Source organism: Ochlerotatus camptorhynchus, unplaced genomic scaffold (assembly GCF_037179485.1).
Source record: "Ochlerotatus camptorhynchus isolate MF236.1 unplaced genomic scaffold, CSIRO-AGI_Acam_v1.1 ptg000667l, whole genome shotgun sequence".
NCBI lineage: Eukaryota > Metazoa > Arthropoda > Insecta > Diptera > Culicidae > Ochlerotatus > Ochlerotatus camptorhynchus.
The window spans coordinates 55,049-80,226 of NW_027041145.1; the positions used below are offsets into that span (position 1 = coordinate 55,049).

At 42.5% G+C, this 25,178-nt stretch overlaps 1 protein-coding gene across 1 annotated transcript; it reads left to right on the forward strand.

Moving 5' to 3' along the window:
- Window positions 1-220: 220 nt before the first annotated feature.
- Window positions 221-21,274, forward strand: LOC135714589 (spatacsin). The gene is made up of 6 exons (XM_065237974.1): window positions 221-749; window positions 2,158-2,557; window positions 15,212-16,854; window positions 17,524-19,368; window positions 19,434-20,734; window positions 20,801-21,274. The coding sequence occupies exons 1-6, from the start codon at window positions 582-584 to the stop codon at window positions 21,168-21,170; spliced, it is 5,727 nt and encodes a 1,908-aa protein (XP_065094046.1). The 5' UTR covers window positions 221-581; the 3' UTR covers window positions 21,171-21,274.
- The last annotated feature ends 3,904 nt before the right edge of the window (window positions 21,275-25,178 follow it).

Here is a 25,178-nt window from a genome sequence, read left to right on the forward strand (position 1 = left end):
ATCGATGAAGTTAAATGTATTCATTTAACCTTAAAACAGTTTGAAAACGTCCGAAAGATTGGTAACGCTCCCTTTATGAAAAACAACCGTCATCAGAAGACTGATGGGATGACGGGGCTAACGTGGCGTTTGGTTTGTTTTGATGATGATTGTTATGATTCGTCGTCCCCTCTCTCATTCACAGCTGATACTGATGAAAAAATATGACTGTCATCGATGGCAAACGCAGGCAGTGGCAAATCGCTTTTTGTTATCAAACATTTTTCTTGTGAATTTCAATAGTTTTATCAGCGCAACAGTGTTTATTGTTTGCTGTGTATCCACCAAAGGGTGCCGTTTTTCTGTTTGCTGACGGATTGTGTAGATAAGAGTTGGCAAACAAACAACCATAACTAGAGTGTACTTTCTTCCACCCCCTTTCGGATGGATTATTAGTGTCTGTTTCTTTTGTTTTGTCCGAAGAATCATTCGGTAATAATATTATGATGGTTTGAGTGCACTTTCAGTGGCTACGTGAGTCAGTTTCGGTTGTTTCGGAATTGTGAAAATTGAACAGAGAGTACTGTTGTGTAGTGTGGATAATGCCACCAGAAAAGGATATCATCATCAAAGCCTGGGAGAAGCTGGACGATGACGTCATCATCAAAGATGTTGCCACCAAGGGTAAACACGTCAATCTTTGCGTAGCCTATCTGGCGGAGAGGAACGAACTGTCCCACAATGAGGCGAAGAATTACTTCCTGCAGAAGGTAAGATGGGATTATTGATGCAGAAACGTGAAGACAAAAGAAGAATCGATCTTAGTACCTGTTCCGGGATTTCCGATTCGTTATGTTTACCTGTGTAAGACGTTTTCCAAAGTTTGTTGTGATCAGTAGTTGGAGTTGAAGATCACTCGGTTGCGAGTCAGTTTTTTTTAGTTTTGTAATTCAGGAGATGCTTTTTTGAGGATATTCGTTTGACAAAGTCCATAAGGGACGATTCAAATATGACGTCCGCTTTTAAGGAGCGGGTGGGGAGAGGAGGGGCTTATAGAATTTGTGACAATACGTGTAATAAATATGGGAAAATGCGTGTCATAGGGGGGGAGGGGTAGAAAAATCGAAAAGCTTGTGGATGTCATATTTGAATCGTCGCAGGGTATACTGCCGTTATACGCATAAGAGTTCCACGGTGCATAAGGATTGCATAGAACATGGGACAGTTATGAGTAGAACGGCAGTATAGCAGTTTAGTAAAAAAAAAAACACTGTCCTAAGAATAGTGTTGCCCTGAGACTCGACCTTTTTAGTTCACTAGTCTTGTCTCGTCGGTCTTATCAAGATGACAATAGGCTCTGAACAGCATCTGCTCGACGTCCTCTCGCTCTTGCGAGGCGCCACGTTTAACATGAATCACTCGAGCAAACATCGGGCCGAGGCAATCTCAGCTTTTCTAGAAAGCTTAGTACAAATCGGTTCAGCTCGGTGTAACAAAACACCCCGCTAAAGGTGAACGAGTACCCCGACGCACTGGCACCAGCCGACAGTAAACAGACATGAGTTGATGCTCTAGTCTCGCACTCGGCATATTTAGAGTAAAGACGATCGGATCAATCGTTCTGTGACGACGATCTCATAAACCGTAGCGATTATCAAACGCAAATAGCACTACCAGTTGAAACGAGAAAGTGCCAGTAGCTTGAATAGCGATAAGACTCTACTTGATTGGGTCAGTTGCATCCTAAGAATAGGCCAGCGGGACAACATTTTGTTTTTTTCCTTTATAAGCATACCTAGAAATTTACAAAATCCTGATAGAGAAGCTTCTCCATTGATGCGCTCAGAACATTGAACCCATAATTTTACGGTTGTCTATACAAATTACCTCAATAAATTTGAGAAAATTATCAGCTAATTAATTGCCCGTCCAGACATAATTTCACTCTCCTCGTACTCGCCATTTCGAACTGCTCGTTATCAGCAACCAGTAACCGATCTTTGTTGAATCGAATCTCCCTTCGAGTCTCTCATTTTGTTCTCGCTGTCTCTGTGTTTGTAAACGAAGATCGATTCGATGAAATGCTTCCTGCTTTGACTTACCCCAGTGCACCAAACGACGATCCTCGTTAGGCTCACGACTCATTCATCGTTTGTACTTGCTCGTTTTCACACGCAGGTTAACGCGTACGTCTATCGGTTGCTCTCGAATCGTCAGCTCTTCAAGGCGGAACATATCCTGACCAACATTGATCGCGTTCCCAAGTATGTGCTCTACCAAATCGCCGCGGAAACCAGTGACCATAGTTTGAGGGACTTTATTCGGGAACATTTGGGCAAAACAATCGAAAACTACAGCGGTGGTGGTGAAGAAGACGGCGAGGGACGGCTGATTGAGGCCAACTGGAGAGTGTACTGCCTGCTGAAGGCGAACGTGCGCCAGTTGGCAGATTTGCTCCAACAGTTGGACAGTGAATATAGTGTGCTGGAAGTGGAAACGATGTCATTCAATACCTTCTACACCAAGGATGAGGTGTACCGGAACGCTGTTGCACTGGATTTGTTCTTCAAGAATCAAGGTAAGAATCGGATTGGGGTTGGGATCGGGGAAAACGTGGTGCAGTAACGATTTGAAGTTAACGGCCGATTGATGGTTGATGTTACTAGGCGATAGTGGTTGGCTCTGTGTAATGACGCTATTTGATTACGTAAATGAATTATGAATAAATTTGTTTTGTCGTTCTCCCAGAACGCATCGGTTTACTTTCATGTAAGTTGTTTCCAGTTCTTGCAGCTGACGGAAACATAACGTTACTTCTAGATTTTGTGAGAGGTACGATATTCTTACGCATGTTACAAATTATACTTTGTTTTGCTTAATTTAAAATTTAAATTTAAACGTAATGTTCATGCAATTACGAGAACTCTCACCATATAAAAAATACTAGGAAACATGAATTAAAGAAGGGGCGTCGATAGACCACCATAGAGGGGTCTAAAACGTCTCAAAAACTATTCACATGAAATGCGAATAGTCCCGAATAGAATACAATAAGAAAATAGGGGTAGACTATAGTCGCTATATTCATAGTCTAGCGGATAGAATTTCGATCTATAAAAAAGCGGAAAAACCGAAAAAACAAATCCACTCTTTGAAATAAGAATAAGCAATAATCGATAACATGCTTGTTACAACTTTTCAGAAACCCTACCGAAATAACTCCAAAATTGAATACATTGTATTGTATGAATGTGTAGGTGCGACAAACAACTCAGCGACTCGAAATATGAATAAATTTCGTTTGGAAAGAAAATTCTCTGAGTCAATTGCATTTAGTCGCTGAGTTGTTGTAGTTGGCCGTATACAGATATGAACAATATGAAAATTATGTCAACCTTAGGGTGGGTATCTTGCCTCCTCTACCCCTGCTATGACAAAATAATATAAAAATTATAGAAATTGCATTCACTGGGAAGCTTAATAAGCAAGAAAATCAAAATTCCGGCACATTCCGGATGTAAAATAGTTGGGCCTTGTTGGTCGTAGGAGCATGATATACAGCCCTATTATGCGCGGAATGATAAATTCATCATTCTTTCCTTTATTTAACGTCGGTCTCTGTTCCGCAATCTAGTGCCAATCACCGACGGACATCGATTGCCATCCATTGACGGCAATCGAATGTGCAGGAAGGCAGCTTCCACACCTGCGTAGGATATCGCACCCATTCAACACACATGGGCCGGGACCAACGGCTTTACTTCCCTTCCGAAGGAAGACGTGACCAGAGATTTTTATGCCTCAGAAAAATCCCACCGACCTCGGCTGGGATTGAACCCAGACCCATTGGGGTGTTAGAAAGCAGTCACGCTTACCACTACACCACCTGCGCCGGCTTGTTACATTCATCATGTCACAACTATTGTCTTGTCATTATATTACGCTCTAAGAGGGAATGGGGGTTCTGTGACAAGTGTTGTTGGAAAGTATCTCCGTATCATGATAAAACAACACCGCTTTGCTAGCAGTCCATACGGAACAGAGATTCGTGTTCCGAGAGCGAATTTTTCGGAGACACAATTTTCGGCCAACAAGTGCTCCTTTGTTTCAGAAAAGGAAACTAAAGTATTCTAAAAACATTACGAGGGATGCCTTAAATCTAGAACAGAGGTTGTAATAATCGAGATGTTGTGATAAATAATAAAGGGACTTCAATTTACATACGCTTTACAAAGTGTTTATTCTCGACGTTTTCACTACACTCCTTGCGTACCTTCACTGCCCGCTATTTACTCACCCAGGCCCGTACTTTACTAATCAATCATTTTACACTTAAACTTTTTTTTATTAGGAACCATAAAACAGAGCAGCACTCGGCACCACATCTCCCTTTGTTTAAATTTAAGAAGTTACATGTAGTAATCGTTGAGTCGGGCCGGTTTCTTCTTTGATCTACACTGTCGGCTTGATATGGTCAGTCTTGGTGCTTCAGTCACTTCTTCTGACTCAAAGCCAAATAAATCTTCTTCTGATGATGCCTGCAACTGCGCCTGATCTTGATGGTTGTCATCGGATGCTACATTTGGCTCAGCCAAGGTTTCAGCTCAAGGTCCACAGCCTTTTTGAGATGTGCAACATTCCTGTCATAAGATTTTCCGTTCTGAGGGTCTTCAACTGTTACACGAGGGCCTGATCGTGAGATAACTGTATACTGCTTTGGGTTGAAGGTCGTGGAAAGCTTGTTACTTGGCGTTAAATTCTGCATCAGAACAGTATCACCCGAATCGATAGAAGATCTTCTAGCTCGACGACGGGTATCTTCTGCCCCCTTCCCTTTTCCCTTCGATTCTTGGTCTCGATTACGGAATTCTGTGTTCTGTGGGGCTGTCTCGATGTCTCCGATCGTAGGTAGCTTCGAACGAATCGTGTGTCCATACATAAGCTCGGTTGGTGTTTTACCAGTAGTCGAGTGGGGCGTTATATAGTACATGATTAGGTAATCATGCAAGTCCTGTTTCCAATCTCTACCAAGCGCAGCGCTGATCTGAAGTCGTTTCACGAGAGATCTGTTTTGACGTTCGACGAGGCCGTTTTCTTGTGGCCAATACGGCGTCGAATGATTCAAAGTGATTTCATGTAGTTGGCTGTATGTCTCTAGCTCCGTGCTGACAAACTGCTTGGCATTGTCCAGCGTTATAGTCCGAGGATATCCCAAGCGAGTGAAAATCCTGTCAAGCCTGCTTATTGTCTTTTTGGCTGTTATTTTGGACATTATTTTCACTTCTTTATAACGACTATAATAGTCGATAATTACCAACAGGTACGAACCACAAGGCAATGGGCCGAGGAAATCTATCGCGGTGTCGATCCATGGAACAGATGGTAGCGGACGGCGACTCATTGGTTCGGGTCTGCTAGGTAATCCTACCAAACGACAGCCATCACAGGTCTTCACTCGAGTCACAGCCTCATTGTCCATACCCGGCCACCAAACACGATCACGAAGACGACGTTTCATAATAGACTCTCCCGGGTGTCCTTCATGGGCGATATCAAGCATCCTTGCCTTCAATTTACTCGGCACGATGAGTTTGTTCCCACGGACCAACAAATTTCCAACAAACCCAAGTTCATCCTTGAACGGTAAAAACGGTTTGACTTCTTTTTTTCCCAGCATCCAGAACGCAAACACTCCTTAACAATGCCCAGGATTACATCAGTATTAGTCGCATCTTCAAGCTCCTGAATGTCAATTGCTGCGGACTCCATAACTGCCAACACCATGAATTTACTCTCAGCGTCAAAGGTCTCGGAAGACGGGTTTTCAACGCGACGAGACAAGGGATCAGCCAAGTTGGACGATCCTTTGCGGTACTTTACTACAACAGAAAAGGATTGGAGACGCAGCACCCATCTTTCAATTCGAGCACATGGCCGAGAAGTTGGTTGAAAAATCACTTCCAATGGTTTATGGTCCGTTTCCAGCTCAAATGTTCTTCCGTACAGGTATATTGAAAATCGCTCAACCGACCAAACCAAGGCCAACGCCTCTTTCTCGGTGTGGCAATATCTGCGCTCCGTGGATGTTAAACTTTTGCTAGCGTAGGCGATCGGACGAGGCTGGCAATCCGTTGGACCTTCAAATTGAATCAACACAGCTCCAAGAGCCACTGGTGATGCATCCGCAATTAGTCTTGTTCGGAGTGTATTATCGAAAAAGTACAGTTGCTGAACGTTACCAATCATATCCTTAAATTTAACGAAAGATTCCTCTTGGTCTTTACCCCACGAGAACTTAATGCCGGATCGGATCAATTCCCGAAGAGGAGCCGTTATTGTTGCTAGATTTGGAAGGCATCGTCCGACATACGTAACTAATCCGAGGAAACTTCGGACTTCTTCTGAAGGTGATTGGTGTACGAAAGCATTGAAGCGCTTCAACCTTACTGTTCGAGGGTTTGATACCATCTGAAGAAATTGTGTGTACGAGAAAGTCTAAGCGGTCCACCTTAAACAAACATTTCTCCGGGTTCAGGAGAATTCCATGTTCGTTCAAAACCGATAACACTAATTTTAGTTCCACATCGTGCTCTTCCTCGGTGCTGCCGAAAACAAGGATGTCATCAATAAAATTTACCGTTTGCTTACAGCTGCTCAAAATTTGTTCCATGATTCGTTGGAATATTTCTGGAGCAATAACAGTTCCGTACATCAGCCGCTTGTTTTGGAAAAGACCCATGTGGGTTATGAAGGTTGTTATGTAACGACTCTTTTCCTTCAACTCCACTTGATGGAAAGCCTCCTTGATATCTAACCGGCTAAAATATCTTGCTGACGTGAACCGTGGCAAAAAGTCCTCAATTGTTGACATGATATGGCGCTCACGCAAGATCGCAACGTTCGCTCGTCGCATATCGACGCATAGCCGAAGATCCCCATTATCTTTAACCACAGTTACCAAAGGTGAAACCCACTGACATCCACCTTGAACAGGTTCGATAATATCACTAATAAGCAAAGACGTCAGTTTCTCTTCAATTTTTGATAAAAGAGCAATAGGAGGACGGCGAGGATGTTGACACACCGGAACGACAGACTTATCAATAGGAATCTCAACTTGAACGCCTTTTATCTTGGGAAACGGGTGTTTTTGTGTGTACTCAACCATACTAACTCCGTGTGTACTCGGTAATCCAATCACCAAAACACCCAGACTCATGGCTGTGGCACGACCCAGTAAGCATTGCTGACCTCCAACCACAACGTAGAATGTCGCAACCTGTTCGATGGTTTTTCCTCCATCGTCTACGGAGATATTTGCGTCAAATTTGCCAAGAACGGACAACGGTTTTGCTTCCTTGCCATATGGTAGAAAAACTTCGGTGCAGTGCTTCTCCTGGTTCCAAACCTTTGCTCCATTGTTCTTCATGTACACCCAGGCCTTTTCATTGATAATATTCTTCTTACAGCCAGAGTCAATCAATAGTTGCAACGTCACTCCCCCAAGCTTAAGCCACAGAAATTCTCCTCCATCGTTTATGCTAATGAAACTCCGATCTTTCCTTTCCTCCTCGGTTTAGATCTCATGTATGCGTTGTCGCTTGAATCCTTTGCTAGGGCCGGGTTTAGGTTCTTCAGCATACTTTCGTTTTCCTGCAGGGGTTCGACATCGTGCTGCAAAATGACCAATCCGTTTGCACTTTATGCACTCTCTACCACGTGCAGGACAGTTCGGATCATTGGCAAAATGATCCCTTTTTCCGCATCTCATGCATTCTCTGATCGGGATGTTTCGAATTTTGTTGACGTTATTTCTTTCGCCAGCATTGATATCAAAAGACTCCGAAAACCCAGTTGATGGAAGATTCATCAGCTGTGCCTGGTGTTTCACAGATTCGTACGAACTAACAATTTTCGCGACTTCATCTATGTTGAGAGAATCCTTTTGCAAAAGCTGCTCTTTCAAATCGCTCGGGGCAAATAAGATGACCTTATCAATAACATTTATTGCCCTGCTCTCCTGCGCAGTACTTCCGAAATTGCACTTACTGGCCTGATCCTGGCAACGCAACATGAATTTCTCCAATGGCTCTTCATGATTCGGTTTAAGCATCCAGAAAACGTTCCGTTCGAACGTTTCGTGCTGCTTAGGTGAAAAGTAAGCGTCTAGCTTCTGTATAGCGACAGCGTACGGATCCATATTCTTCTCCTTATCTGCAGTCACATCCGCGCCGGGAATTGAAGTAAACACCTCCTGAAGGTCCGGCCCAGCTCTAGATTCTTGATGCTTGTTTTATCGGTCTCCCCCGATGCCGCAACTATATACTCAAAGTTTCGTTTAAAATTAACCCACTCATTACAAACAGTGTTACGAGGGAAAGTCTTGAACTTGAAGGGCTGTATCTCCCACTTTTCCATAATCGATCTGTCTGATCCTAAAATAATAGTTTATAGAAAGTTAAACATGATTCATATTATTACTGTCTCGCGTATTAGTTCTTACCAAGCAGGTACTTGGTTTAATTGCAGTCTATAGCCCGTCGTCAGCTACCTGGTAACTTTTTTTTTTACCCTCACCCACTGTACAGCCGCTACTTAATCGTAGCTTATCACATCCAGTGACGATTATCCGCTGTCACAGCCGCTACTGTGTAGCCTATCGCTTCCAGCGACAAAACTCGAACCACTGCTGTTTCAGCAGTCGCTACCCTGTAGCCTATCGCTTCCAGCGACGATATTTGTTTTTACTCACTGCTCTTCGGCAGTCAATAAGCTTTCCAAAATACACAAATAAGACGACGTTACCTTCAACAGAAAAAAAAAAACATTGTAAACGTAACCTCAACTTCCTCCCCACAAACATCGGTTTGAGTAAACAAATATAGTCTGTCTCTCGCTTAGATTTTCATGCATTTCAATGTTCTTACCTGTCCAGTTACACCTCGTCGCCAATGTAATAATCGAGATGTTGTGATAAATAATAAAGGGACTTCAATTTACATACGCTTTACAAAGTGTTTATTCTCGACGTTTTCACTACACTCCTTGCGTACCTTCACTGCCCGCTATTTACTCACCCAGGCCCGTACTTTACTAATCAATCATTTTACATTTCAATAGCAAATTTTCATTATGTCGTAAGTAACATTCGCACCGATCCGAGAAAAATAAAGTTTTGTTTTGATGACCGAAAAGTTATTCCTATTTTCAAGTAAACACATATAATCTCATAGTGATAGCAATGTTTAACATATTCAGCCGGGTTTTAATCATTCAAAGGCAAATCGCTAGCTTTCATGCTAAGAAATACTGGTTTTTGAGTCAAAAGTTATTATACGTCGTTTGGTGGCCCCTATTGTTACTTAAGTCAAAGTGTATTTACCAGGATATTCGGGAGAATTATCAATTACGTCTCCTTACGTGCAGCCCATTCATCATTTTAGGACCACCGAAATTATCTTAGCAACAAACAGTTCGATTTATTCACTTTAATAATGAGAAAGCAAAACGACGAACGTACACTTTTCACGGTTTTCTCAGCGCTGTTACTTAAGTCAAACGGCATCTCCATAGAAATTGGGTGACTTAAGTAACATCGAAAACTATTTTGATCGGAAGGTGATTATGTCAAAAAGCAATTTGACTGGTAAATAAAGTTAAAAATGGGATTTGATCCTATGTTCGGACAGTATATAGTGTAATAGCAGGAGAATCGATTGACACTGATAGCTCGACTTTGTTTACCTTTGTTACATTCGACGTAATGAAAATTTGCTCTTGATTTATACTCTTTTTATTAGGAACCATTAAAACAGGGCCGCACCACAGAGGTTTAAAACAAAAATAGGCTATAGGCTTAAGCAACGTGCACAGATTGTTTCCCTGATTGTATGTCTGTTGCAGTGGTGACTGGATTTTTGGGAATATTTTGAGTCGCACTTTGATGGTATGCTGACGAAAAACAACGAAATTTTTGGTTATTTCACGCCTAGAACGCTGTTGAGTTTAACACATTTGGAAACAAAAAAGGTGTACCATTTGAATTTAAACACGTCTCAAAATCATTTTCAATCTAATTCATACTTGGAAAACCATATAATTGTTCACAAATAAGTAATTTAGAATTAGTTCACAAATAAGTAATTTTGCAAAATTATTTTTACACGTGTTTCGAGTAGAATGCAATGCGAATGTAAGATCTTGAAATCAAAACAATGTTTTTGTATTCACTTCAGATAAGCATAACTGTCATTTTGACAACTCTATCTGTCATACGCATGGCCCGCACTTATTTCATCCCGCACTTTCAAAGTGCGGAGTCCAGTAAGGTGCAAAATGCGCAATAATGAATGTAATAAAATGGTATTTTTCATGTGTAATTATTGCAAGTAACTCGAGTAACTTGTAAATATTCTCTGCAGTCCGCAAATCGCACCGTATGCTTCATAATTTGTGCGACGTAGAGGCAGTCTTAGGATAAGGTTATTACGAAGCGGTCGGGGTTGAACATTCAGGTCAATTTGCCTCGCAATCTGTCCTTCCTTGCAGGATATCGTCCACGATTGGGGCTCTGCTAGTCCGGACAAGTTCTAAGTCGATAAGTTGGCAACGCAAAACGAAGAAAGTGACGTTGAACCGATTCAATTCTCTCGGCACCGTTGATGTAGTTTGGCTTCCAAACCGCTGAACAATACTCAAGCGTCGATCGAACAAGCGAACAATAGAGATATTTTAGACAGTAGATATCGGTGGTTTTTAATTATCCTAAAAATGAACCCTAAAGTTCTTGACGCCTTATCGACAACATATGCAATGTGTTGCTTGAATGAAAGCTGCGAATCCAAGATCACACCCAAGTCTTTCACCTGATTCACGCGTTCGATTGTCGAGCCAAGTAGGCCATAGCTAAATAAAATCGGTTGTTGTTTTCGTAAGAACGTAATAGCAGAGCACTTGGCTGGGTTCACTACCATTCTGTTTAAACTGCACCAACTAGCGAATACATTCAGCTGACATTGAAGAAAGTGACTGTCAACAATGGAGCGGATTCGTAGGAAGATTTTGAGGTCATCTGCATATGATAACCGAGGAGCTTCGATGACCAGATGCACGTCGTTGAAGCACAGTATACAAATCAACGGTCCCATGTGGATTCCCTGGGGTATACCTGATATGCAATCTCCTATGGCAACCTTTAGTTGGCAACCGGTAAGATATGATCGAAACCAACTCAGAAGATTACCGCACACACCGTGCCTGCCGAGTTTAGCAACCGCAATAGCATGGTACAACTTGTCGAATGCTGCGGATAGGTCTGAATAAATAACGTCCGTTTGGACCCGATCCGACATGCTTTCGGTTATATACGAAATGAGACACAGCAGATTGGTGGTTGTAGAGCGGCCGACAGTAAACCCATGTTGATCAGCACTCAAATATTGCTTGCAATGGGATAGCAACGGTTCCATAATAACTTGCTCGAATAGCTTCGAAGTGGCACTTAACGATGTAATTCCACAGCTCGTTTTCTTCCTTTTTTTGTGGACGGGAAACATGTGCGCAAATTTCTAGCAGGATGGAAATATGCCACTGGAGAGAGACATTCGAAACAGGTGAAGAAGCGGAATTAACAAGCTAGCAATATGTCTCTTCAAAAATACCGATAGAACTCCATCAGATCCAGGATTGAAGGATGACTTGAGCAGAGTCGCGGCCTTAGAAATCATCTCAGCATTAACATCAATTGCACCCAGCGTTTGATCATTTACTGGAACGTTCCTGGCAGCCAGGTTAATATGGTCGTCAGTTAGTATCTCATTAGTGGATGCACTGGCAAACTTGTCGGAAGAAAGGCGGCATATATCCTGAACGGTGGCAGCAACTTTTTCGTTGAATTCCATTGACGATGGGAGGCCGGATTCCCTGCGTTGCTCGTTCACGTAGTTCCAATAGGATTTCGGGTGTAGCTTAAGTTTGAGCTGGATGCCTCGTTGGAAACTTGAAAAGCATTCACGCCTGACTCGCTGTTACATGTGATTCAGCCTCACATAATGAAGTTTCAGAGGAAGCGTGCGATACTTCGTAAATCTTCTCAATGCTGCTCTCTTGATTGACTTCAACCTACGTAGCTCTCTCGTCTGCCAGGGAGGGTAAACCACTTTGTGGTGAGTTCTTTTCGGGACGTGTCTGTCAATGACATATGCCAAGACATGTGAAAAGGTTTGCGCTGCAGCCTCACCGTCATCTGGATCAAGGATGTTCTTCCATACCACGCTAGACAATATATCTATGATGCTACGGTGGTCAGCTTTACGGAAGTCATAAGAAACCCAAGAAGAAACCGTAGCAGGATAATCGTCAAAATCACGCACGAGTTTGTCCTAAACAGTGACAATTAGAGGAGGGTGATGTGGAACTCCCTTAGTTAGTGCACAAGGTGCCGAGGAAATTAATGGAGCACTGTCCTGTGTGCTCACGAAGCAGAGGTCCAAACTACGATCCAATTTTCGTTATCTACATGATTAATTTGAGTAAGCGCCACTGCGCTGTAGTTGTCGAGAAGGCTAATAGCTCCTGCGTGAAATGTAGAGCTATCAGGATCTGGATACAGGAATCCGCTATGAGATGGACTCCACGAAACGCCTGGCAGATGAAGTCACCAAAAATGAATATCTCATAAACTGGAGTGGCACTTTCGATAACTGTGAAAACTGACCGACAGTGAGTATCGATGAGTTAATTGTCCGGACTCGATCAGGTGGAATAACAAAGCGCATAGAAATAGTGTGCGATCACCCAGATTGATGGCTGTCCAAACATGCTCAACATAGTTCCATGAATCGTTCTCGATGGCCTTAGCCTCCAACCCGCCACGGACAGCTACAAGGATACCTCCACCAGTAGATTTACGGCTGTTGTTAGGATTCCGAACGCAACGAAGTCCTCGTAGTCACTAGCGAAAATTTGACTGGAAAGCGTTCGATAATCGAGCCACGTTTCGCACAGACAGGACAATTACATCGTAGCAACAGCGAGGCGGTACTCTTCAACATCAGAATTTATTCCACCGGCGTTTTGGTAGAAGATCCCGACGTCCTGCTTGCGGCAAGGAATCGAACGACTGCTCTCCCACAAATACATCAGGTAATAACTGACCATCATCAAGTCTGATTGGATACTCGCCATAGTGAGTGGGTTACTTAGAGTTACCTCTATGGTATCGCTGAAAGGGATTGAAAGCCATAATGAGGTTTTGTTTCAACGTCGACAAAATCCACAGCCATCCTTTCGCTCTAAGCGTGCTTCTTTTTCATTTTCGTTTCCAGTTGATAGTCTAGCTAATGTTTACCTGACTTATAACGAATATACGTTTTATACGAGCACGTTGTATTCGAGGTACTCGTATAAAACGTATATTCGTTATAAGTCAGGTAATACAGCGAATTTTAGACAAAATTCCAACGAGGTAAGAGAGAAATATTCACAAAAGATTTTCAAAGAAATGCTGAAAAGAATTTCATTGGAATAGAACTCTGAAAGCAGTTCTATGCAAATTCAGAGCAAAGTCTCAAAGAAATTCAAAGACGAGTTCCAACTAGATGCTGAAGAAAGCTTTAAGAAATTTCTGGCAGTATTCCAAAAGAGAGTTTTTTTCGAGGCAATTTTTAAGAAAATTTCAATATCGTTAAGAGAAGGCTGATAAGGTTATTCTGAAGAGTACCAAGACACTTTTAAATAAAATTCGAAGAGAATTTTAAGGAAACTGAAGAACTTTAACTTATGTACTAGCTGGTACATTTCTCAAAACAATAGAAACCAAAATTATCTAGCTTTGTCTTTCTAAACAACTGCAGGTAATTTTTCCATGATCATTTGAAACTTTCTAGAAGCAGTCTCTTCACATGTTAAATCAATATTTTCGTGGTATTCTTAGATATTCGAAAAAAAAGTTGTCGAATATTAATAACTGGGAAATATTTTTAGGTGTAAAACGGAAAAATCTGTTGAAGATGCTAATTTCAAATAACAGACTGTAGTGGTAATTTTTATACGATAGATGGAGTAGATGAAAGCATAGAGTTGATAGTTCCGTTAGAGTACGGCAGTGTGAAGATTGTATATAGATAATTAGAACAGCGAGCTAGGACAACTTTTAAGGAAGGTACAAATCGTTTTTTTCATCTCTCTTTACCAAACTCCCCCTTTGGAGAGGGATGGTGAGGGGTGTCCCCCCCCCCCCCCCCACCCGCCACCATTGGCAAAAGAGATGAAAACCGACCGCTCAAGTACCAACTGCGTGTTTGAAACAGTTCTACCGATTTTTTACCGCACTACGGTTGATATTTGAAGGAAGGCATCCAGTCGTAGGTTTGGAAATTGCAACTATTGTTTACCCCTACCACGGGGGGACACCCCTCACCATCCCTCTCCAAAAGGGGGAGTATGGTTAGAAGAGATGAAAAAACCGATTTGTACCTTCCTTAAAAGTTGTCCTAGCTCGCTATTCTAATATATATATGCAATCTTCACACTGCCGTACTCTAACGGAACTATCAACTCTATGCTTTCATCTACTCCATCTATCGTATAAAAATTACCACTACAGTCTGTTATTTGAAATTAGCATCTTCAACTATGTAAATCGTTGACTTCACGTAGAAGTAATACTAAAACATATAGTCAAAGGAAAAATCTGGAAAAAGTCCAGAATTTCAGAATTAAAATTTAGTGACCACCCTGAGTGCATAAATAGTGGACTGCATGCTTCATTGTATGTCTTTGAAGAAATGGGATTTTCTATTATCGCTATTAATTTTCACACCACAACAAACAATCGAACAATCAATTGGCTCATAAATTTCATAATAATTGCCCCAACCGAGATAGATTACAACAGCCTCGTCAAGGCGCCTCCCCACAGAGAGTGGCGACAATGGCTCCGTACCGAACCGGACAGAGTAAAACACAGCTGCTTACCATTATCGGGGGTAACCTCATTTCCACCGGTCGGAGGGTTCACGTTAGCATAGAGCAAATTCAGTGGACCTGATCGTTGACGCGTACGGGGAGCTACTTCATTCAGAAGATGGCAAACACGCATGGCCGATTGAGAAGTTGAATTGTACCATTATCAGTGCAACGAAAGAAACAAATATACTAAATATAGCATGTCTCTTAAAGTAATTATTAATCTGTTTATGTTTGCTTGTTTTGCTTCGGCCAATCATTCCAGAAACGGAAATCTCTCCGCTGCTCGACAAGTACGCCGTGTGGAACTACCTGCTGCGGAATAACATAGACAACCTAGTGAAAATATGGATCCAGATAAATGCATGCATTCGCTGGTCACCGGAATTGATCAAGGACCCAACGTTAAGCTCGAAGGAATTGTCTCAAATCAAGATCGACATCTACGACGATCCTAGATTCAACGAACGCCTAAGGCAACTGTTTCAACGGTGGGAAATCAACGACTTCATGGTTTCCCAGCTCTCCAGCCAAAGGAGTATGTGCCGAAATGATGTGCTGTTGAATGCACTGGCGACTTGCGGCAAGTTTGTAGATCACGAACGAACAGATTCCCAATTGATACTGCGAAGGTTGTTCACTACGCAAACGTTGACAATGAATAAAGAGTTGTTGCAAGGGAAGCAGTTCCAGGAGGGATTGACCAAGCACCTGGTAGATAACCGTTTGTTTCAGCTGTTGGATTTGAGCGTGATCAGTGAGGAAGGTCTCAGAAAGTTAGCTACGGATGAAAGCTGTGATAGTAGAAGAGAGGTGGAGCTGTTTTTGGAATTGAACGAGCTTAAAAATAACGGTATTAGTAAGGATAGTCTACTAAGGATTTCTAGTAAGGTTTCAGAGTATTTATGTAACTACGAGCAAAGTTTTTACGATGAGAACCCAATTGTATTTCTGTTTGAATACTTTTTGGATCCACGCAACGTAACATTCCCCGACGATGATGAACGCCTGTGGAAACTGTCCCACCTGCGTAGCTTTATGAACAGATTAAAGCTCAACCCAGTATCGTCGATTTCAGCCAAAGATTTACTAGCTTTACACGATCTCCCTTGCCTGGAGACGATACGGAGCAATTTATTCAAAAATCGAAACGACGATGAAGAAGACGAGGACGAACAGATTACCAAACTAGCAATCATCAAAGAACATGGCTACGTTCCTCACTTCAATCATCCTGTACTTTGCGAAAAGTATTCTACACCCGTGCATCTCAACTATCTGCATTACATCCAACAGTATCGCTCGTGCTACGCCCTCTACCTGTTCTACCTAGATCAACTGAAATGCTATTCTCGAATAACACCTCCTCAAATCAACCTGGCAGCGCGATCGGTTGCCGAAGTCGCCGTTGCACACTACCATGATACCAATTTAGTTGCTCATTGTATCGCATTCATTGAGATGCTTGGCATGGACAGTTCCAAAACACGTGCCTATGTACGTTGTCTCAGTATGATTCCCCGTACGGGTGATGCGTTGAAGATTTCAACTAAAGAACTGTTGGATAGATGTGAGACTGTAGTTGCTGCCAAGAACTGGGAAGATCCGGAGCTGCTACTCGATTTGGAAGCTATGACCACCCTGTGCCGGTGCAGTTTGCTAAAATTTCCCGAACAGTTTCTCCGGCAACTACTCGGGGACAACAATTGGTTCCGGTTTTTGCTGCTCGTTGAATACCTGGACTATCCACAAGAACAAGTGCTGGAACTTTGCCGCAGCGGTTTCCGGGATGGTAATATCGGGATGAATGTTATGCGAGCTATCAAGTACTACGTGGAAACCGTGCAGCATCGTCGAAGCTCATCGCCGACGTCGCTCCGGAGAAAGACGTCCCGGAGGAGAAGGAAGGTAGGTTCATTGTAATTTAGAATTGTTACCTTTTAGTTTGTCATTCGATACTTCTTCTTGCTGACTCAATACGGTTTTAAATTTGGTGCCCTCAACTATAATCTTCTGTCAAAACCTCACCATCTTCATTTATCCCATTGAGCCTGCCATTACACGACTTCGTATAGGTTCCATATGCCAACTGCCTAGGGAATACACAACATTTCCAATTCAAAAAGAACCTCGACTGAACCAAGAACCCCTAAGGCTAATCAGGATTCCCGCGTCGCATGGCCCTTAATCTAATAGCAATGCAATGATGAAGAAAGCTTCCTTCCAAACCATCGTAAACAAAATCCTGAAGGTTCGCTACAAATTCCACGTGATCTTAACAAAACATAAAAAAAATGCCATGTGATTGTCCTTCTGCCGGCTCACACTATCTCCCATGCCATGATGTTATTTGAAAACGCTTCATTCGGTCGGCAAGTAGACGGTGGCTCGTGAAAACAATTGATAATGCGAGTCTGGTTTTTTCAGGCAACCGCACCGCATAGAGGTTATCATCTTGCCCTAACAAATTTTCGACTAACCCATTTTTTACGCTTCAGCTATCTTAATCTGGGAGATCACCCACCACTAGCATCGCAAAAAATCTAATCGCGTAACGTTTTGTCGTTCGAATTTCAGGGTAGCAGCAGCACAGCTCCACTGGACAGCTACTCGAGCATATCGAGCGAAAGTGACATCCAGTCCGGTCGACAAACGCGTCCCATCATCAGCGAGACGTCGTCACTCGATGCGGATCAGCAGCAACCAGCGCACTACGATGGTGCACGGTTCCTGTGCGGCCAGTACAATCGTGACCTATTTGCTACGGTTCTGTTGTGCTCAAATGAGGCCAGCAATTGTCGCAGTGGAAAATCGGAAGCACTGTCCAGCGATATGCTGGATTACGATGGCTTCAAACGATTAGTTCTGGGACTGGGTGGTGCAAAATCATCCAACACTTTTATGAACCTATTAGAACAAGCGGTACTTAGGAAATGGCCACTACTAGCCGTGTTGGCCGGGATGACAGCCTATGCGAAGCGGAAGTACTGCTGGATCACCTGGCTGATGGTTTCGACTGAGTATCCCTATCAGGATAAGATGGAGAGCCTCTCGGAGGATAGACTTCTACATGATCTTGTGGGATATTGCGTTGAAACTGGATCCGTCCAGACCCTGCAAAATAGCGTCGGCATATTCTATCCGGAATCGAACTTTAGTCTTCTAGTCAAATATTTAACTGAAACGAGTGCGACCAACTTCTCAGAAGATACCACCGATCTTCTCAAGCAGTTTTTGCACAACGCTTCATACTGCCCACTATTGAAGCTGGATAAACTCGATCTGGTCAACTTCAGCGCCAAACTGCTAACACTGCATCTCGATAGCAACTTTGAATCGTTCCATCATCAGATACAGCTGCTGGAGTCTTTGGTCGCCTCGGATATCAACTACTTCACCCATAAGGTCGACTTTACGACACTGCTGAAGATCAGTGAAATCATGCACAACTCAAAGGTACGGGTTGAGTTCATCAAGTTCTACGACCAACCTGATGACCTTCACAAAGAATTCGAAAACCTCTGCGGGCACTTGGTTGCTGGAAAGTTCTACAAGGCAGCTGTTGAGATAGCGGACTTATCGGAACTGCCGAAGGAGACGATCATTTTCGAACATTGGGTCAATGAGTTCGACGTCAAGGAAATCTGCGATTTTGAACAGTATCAACGCGATATGGAGCGGTACGCCTTTGGTCCGGAAGTTCTTCTCAACTTTTACATCCACATTGCCAACCGGTTGGAGCAGAGTGATCCGAAGAGATATATCCTTTTGAAGAAAACGTTGGACTTGATCAACGAAAGGGGTTTGTATCCGAGCGAGGTATTCGATCGCGATCGTTTGGAGTACGAGTTGGTGTTATCCTACGTAAGGTGCTCGCAGGATCCGTCCACGTTGGAGTTGTATCACTCGCATTTCTACAACACCGCTTTCACTCGCGATCGTGGAATTCTCTATCATACATTCCTAGAGCTGAAAGAAGTTGCCGGGATCAATGATCTTACCATTTCGAATCTTAAGATAGCGGACCAGGACGAGGTTGCTCAGCTGGACAACCTTATCAACCGTCTGCTGGAGAAAGGGGATATCGTTCAGGCGCTCCGTTACCAAGCTATCTTCGACCAACGACCAATCGATCTTCACTTCATCGTATTCTGCATGGCGCTGGCCGAGTCCTTGGTTAGTTTGTATAATCTAAGCAAAGAGGAACGTCTCATGCTCAACGAGGATTACAAACGGGCCTCGAATCGGTTCCAACGGAGAACGCTACGCTCCAGCCGGGTCAGTCAAAGCTCGACCAACAACTCGTGGATCAGTTCTCCGATGAGGGGTAACGCGAACGATTCATCCGATACGAGCGCGGGAGCTTCAGAGTTCGAGGAGCTGCCGTCCCGAGAAAAACAAGACATCTATGAAGCAATCAATGTAAGTTTTGAATTTTTGCAATGTCTTTCCTGAAAATCTAATATATATGTAACTTTCTTCTACAGGGTCTCGGCGTTCAGATCAAGTACGGTCAGGAACTCGCCAAACGAATCGTTCTAACCTACCGTATAGCGATGTACCTGGACAAAGAATACAACGAGATCCTCAAGATTCGTGATCCGGTTGGTTTTCTTGCTGAGGTCATCCAAGAGGACTGCATCCATAAACTGGAGGTCGTTAGTGATATCATGACATCCCACCAGCTGGTGGACGAAGTTGTGTCGGACTTCCTGTCCAGAGAAATCGCCACGGCTGTGGTTAGTTCTAAATTCTACCTACTGCAACAGGGATCACCGGGCGTTAGTACGAAACCCATTGAAGAACTCCTGTGGGATTACAACATCGATCAAGATTTCCATTTGTTCTTGGAACTGGCCCCCAACACGACCATGCTTGGAAATTACCTACTAAAATATTGCGATGCCATCAAGCAGTATAAACGGTTGGAGAAATCCCCAGAACGAAAATCAGCTTTGGAGGATTCAACTGCTGGGCAGGACGATCGGGAAATGTTGGAAAATCTAAAAACGATCTTCAAGGGTCAGGTCCTGTCGCTTAAAAAACAAAACACCATCATCGTGGCGCTGTTAGTCAAGGCTCACGATTGCTTCGTGCACGAATGCTCCGTCGAGGGGATTGTCGAAGTTCTACAACACTGCAAAGCGCTGAACTCGATTCTCACTGCTGCCAAATCGTGGAATCTGATCGTCAAACTTCTCGTAGGCATCGGACGATATCGTGAAATGTACTATTGCTTCGAAACCTTGATCAAGAACGATCAATTCGAGTCGCTGCTGGGACAGTTTGACGAGAAGCACACCAACGGTCTGAAGACTGCCATCATATCCTACCTTAATGAACACTGCCCGGAACAGAAGGAGTTCTTCCGACTGGCCGCTCTTCATTTCTTAATGTACAAAGAGATTGCTGAAATGTGGGAAACAGAAGCAAAGTCCACCATCGCTAAGGTTCTGTCCACGCATGAGAAAGCTGCCGCATCGACAAGTGGAAGTCCTAAGGTAGCCGTTCCTCGCTTGGAATGCACTCCATTGGTCGTTTCGGAACTGAATGGGGCAATGGAATCGTACATGCATGCTGCGGAAAATTATCTGCTGGACAACAAAATGAGTCTGGCCCAGAAAACTGCTTGCAATGCCGAGCTTATTGCATTGCAAATCTGTTTGATCAATCAAGCTCTGGTCGAGAAGAGCGGACCTCATGATGATAAACGGTCGTGCTATTCAGTGCTAAACATCAAAGACGAAAAAGGAAGCAACCTTGCGTTCTTTGTGAATAGTGCTCTAAGGTACCTAATTAAATCTTTCATTGCAATAAAATGTCCAATTCTGAATTCTCCCTCTATCTTCCGCAGCGTCCCCCAAGCGCTCATCGTTGCCCGGACGTACGATTACGAAATCAACTGGGCCACCGCTCTCTATCAGCACTATATTGTCAACGGGGAGACTGCGTATCTCGAGGACTACCTGGACCGAATGCCGCTGACGGATGAAATGATTGAGAACCTAGTTAAAACATTCCAATTGGAACCATGCGTTACTCCGGAAATGGAACGCGCTGTTGCCGAGCTGGTGGAGTTGGTCGAATCGGTGACGCTCAAGTACCGCCTGGCTTCGCTGCTGGGGCTGAAACGAACGATACACGAACTGATCAACGAGAACAGTTTCTACTATCTGAAGGATTGTGATTATGGGCGTAGCGAGCACGCCGTCGGTGGAAGTTGAGCGGAGTTTTGCTGTAAGGTTTACTGTGTTTTTCTTTTACGAGTATTGCGATTATGTTTTAGAAACTGGTGTTGTATGTTCGGTAACGACGCGTATTTATTTTAATTTCTATTACTATCTTTAAATGTATCGTTGTAATAAAACATTAACAAATTCAATCTGCTGTTGTGGAAGTCCTCCAAACTCACTCTAGAAGACTTTCGAAATCCTATATAGAATGTAGAAGTAACATCACCGACAAACCTACATGACACTTAAGTCTGACTTATGCCCGAAAATTGTAAACGACCGATTTAAATGTGCAGTGATCCGAACTGTCAAAACCATAGGATTTATTGATCTAGATAAAAATAATATGTCCAGAATATATCAGACACGCACCAATTCATAACTTTTGCATGCGGGTTCATGACTAAGCTAAATATTCCCCGCGAACACGGAGCCAGATGTCAGCAGTGTGCTTTGGTCAGAAATTTTATTGTTTTTACAACAGATATTTCTAGATAGAGCTGGAATTAGGGCGTTACAGCTTTTGTAAACAATGACTTCTACTGATGTAGATTTCTAGGAATTCAAAGCATGCCCTTGCAGACCAACCCAACCATCGGATAGGGGAAGTATTTTGCTACCCGATGAGGATGTTGATTTGCGTGGGCGAGCCTTGAATGTCTAGAAATCTTCAAGAGAAGTCATTGTTTACAAAAGCTGTTAGGCCCTAATTCCAGCTCTATCTAGATTTCCATTTTCCACTTTCGACGAAGTATAAATGGCATTTTGAACAATTATTAACCGATGGAAGCTGATTCTGCCGGTCGTCACATGTAGGTGAAGATTGTGGAGAGTTTTCATTTTTGCTCGATTACTGTTACATGTAAGTTATACGGATAGAAATCTCCTTATACCTTTTGGTAAATTTCTATTGCTGATTATTCATAAAATGTATAAGTCAACTAAGCAGACGCCTTGCAAAAAGTTAATGAAGATCATGTGTCAAATGAAATGTATAAGCGGTCACACATACCTTTTATGCATTCTTATAGGACCTATGTGGTTTGTGATGCAACATCAATGATGGTTCGCTTTTTCAAACCAGCATTGGGGATACATTAAACCTGTCGATGTTGGCTATCAAAAATTTATAAATTAGGTAGATGACCCATCTTGCCCCACCTGGCAAAAGGGAATATTTTGTGCAAATCTGCTAGTATACACTCTAAAAATTATGCACGTCTATGCTACGTGAAAAAATCTGGTTGCCCCTGAAACCGAGCCTGAAACATCCAGCATCCATCATTGCTACGTCATTCATGATTAAAAGCGAAGACATCATATCAAGAAGACTGGCAACTTTTCCAGAATCCAAGCGACAGATACAGTAGCGCCATAGAGGTAACTCTAAGACAAGAAAGTCCCGAAGAAACGTGCTCAACTTCTTGGCTCAGCTCTGGTACTATCTTCGGTCCCAAGCTAATCGATTCACCCCTCGAAACATAGGAAAATCCATGAACCCCTCATTTTATCTGTCAAACTTTCATAGCGAATCAAAACAAACATAGTGTAGTACTAGAATTTCGACTAGAATGGGGTACGTTAATCGATTTGCTTGGGACCAATTGGCTAGTCAGTGAGCCAATTTAAAATCGTTAGTTTCGTATTGATTGTTGGTAGCGCTGCACTTGAGCGAAGGTGGAAGCAACGCATAGAAAAATTAGCAAATACGCCAACCTTTCTTCTGAGGATGTAATATTTGGTATCAAATTCGTTCGAAGCATTTACCTTTGAGCGACAAATGACGCGATTGTGCCTGTCTTATACCGGTCTATGAGAAAATGGAAGAGTTGCCAGACATTTTGATATGTTGTCTTCGTTAAAAGTCAATAGACATTCAGATAAAAGTTACGTGTTTTTCATGTCCGATGACATTATGTGAATTTCACGTAGATGGTAAGTGATATCAAATGTTTGCAAGTATGAAAAAATTAGTGCGATTAAATATGGCGATGATGCATCTTTGGTGTCAGTTGTTGTGTTAGGTTGTTTTTATTGAAATCAAATAAATCGAGATCTAAAACCGATTTACGAATACAAAAATTTCAACAATTGCAAAATTTGCAGGACAACCACCGATAAATTACAAAGAAATTTGTGATCAAAGCACAAAACTGACATCTGCCGTGGAAAATATTTATCCTAGCCACGAACACGCGTACAAAATTTATGAGTTGGTTCGTGTCTAATCTATTCCGGACAAATTATTTTTTTATCTAGATATGGTTTTGACAGATGGGATCACTGCACATTTGAATCGGCTGTTATGGATTCTCGATCAAGAGTTAAGTTTAAGTTTCATGTCGGTTTGTCGGTGTTTATATCTTGATTTAAAAATCGAGACGGAAGTAAATGGGATTGAAAAATCAAATTCATTCATGTACACCAGGGGGTAAGTCACTCTGCCACCTTGTGTCCGTGCTTATTGTGCTTCTTCGGTGTTTTTGGGTGTCGGAAGAGGTCGGTTTCAGCGTGTCAACGTAGTTGTCAAAACGTTGAGTGAAAAATAAAGTTTTCTGGCAACCACAACTTCATAGCGAAAAATTTTCCCGATGAAAACAAATTACTGACACAATCACACTTTAGCAATCTCTATGCATCTAACGCATCGTTCGCTGTTGATTGGAGGAAGGATAACAATAAACAATAAATTGTCAGACTACTCCTGCCGAACGTACTGCGATACGGATGAACGTGGATCATGGTGGACTGAGCCAGAGAACAACACACACTGGAGTATAAGTTTTTGTCCCGCCCGTCTTAACACAGTCAACTGTTCCGTTTACCACGGTATTGCCATAGAGGTAACTCTAAGACTAGAAGGTAAAGAAATAACGTGCTCAACTTTTTGGCTCAGCTCTGGTACTATCTTCGGTCCCAAGCTAATCGATGCACCCGTCGAAACATAGGAAAATCCATGAACCCCTCATTTTATCTGTCAAACTTTCTAAGCGAATCAAAACAAACATAGTGCAGTACTAGAATTTCGTCTAGAATGGGATACGTTAATCTATTTGCTTGGGACCAATAGGCTAGTCAAGTAGTGAGCCAATTTAAAATCGATAGTTTCGTATTGATTGTTGTTATAACTCTCCAGTCTGGACAGCGTTTAAACCAACAATCAATACGAAACTAACGATTTTAAATTGGCTCACCACTTTAGTAGCCTATTGGTCCCAAGCAAACGATTAACGTACCCTATTCTAGTTGAAATTCTATTACTACACTATGTTTGTTTTGATTCGCTATGAAAGTTTGTCAGAAGATAACATCAGGGGTGTGTGGATTCATGCAGAACATGCAGGGGTGAGTGAAATAGTTTGGGACTGCTTGGGACCGTTGTTCTGGTACTGAGTGAGCCAAAAATAATAATGATTTTCTTCGCGACCCAGTGGTCTTAGAGTTACCTCTATGTTTAAACCGAGTTCAGTATTATTTTTTATACACACTTAATTTTTTTCGCCGAGATTCCAACAGCCGAGTAATTCTGCAATTTATTTTGCTGAGATTCAGTCAAACAATTGCCGAGATTCAGCTAACAAATAACATTTTGCTGAGATATCAGCTAACAAACAGATATTTTGCAGAGATATCAGCAAAAGTAAATGCCGAAGTAATCGGCTGTTGGAGATTTTACCGAGCTAGATTAAGTGTGTAAGTTTGTGGAAGGTGGAAGTATCAGTAGCTGGAATGTTTGCTGAACTTTCATCAAGTCTAAAATCAGCAAAAATTTACTAATTTTCAGCAATTTAAATCTGTTGTGTGGGCAAAAAGCTGAGAAAATCCGTTTCAAAAATGGAACAGAGGGCGTACCATCTCAAAACGGGAGATTCGTTAGGTCCATTTAAAAACGTTCTGTACATTTCCGTGAAATATTTCACATTATAGTTCGACGTCCCGAACCGAACCCCTGACTTTGACATTCCACGAAAAAAAAAACAGAAAAACAATAACGTCAAC

Excerpts from the sequence above, each read along its gene's own strand:
- LOC135714589 (XM_065237974.1), top strand. The coding sequence starts at position 582 with ATGCCACCAGAAAAGGATATCATCATCAAAGCCTGGGAGAAGCTGGAC. Across the intron at positions 19,369-19,433 it reads ACATCTATGAAGCAATCAAT|GGTCTCGGCGTTCAGATCAA; the intron begins GTAAGTTTTGAA and ends TTTCTTCTACAG. Across the intron at positions 20,735-20,800 it reads TTTGTGAATAGTGCTCTAAG|CGTCCCCCAAGCGCTCATCG; the intron begins GTACCTAATTAA and ends TATCTTCCGCAG.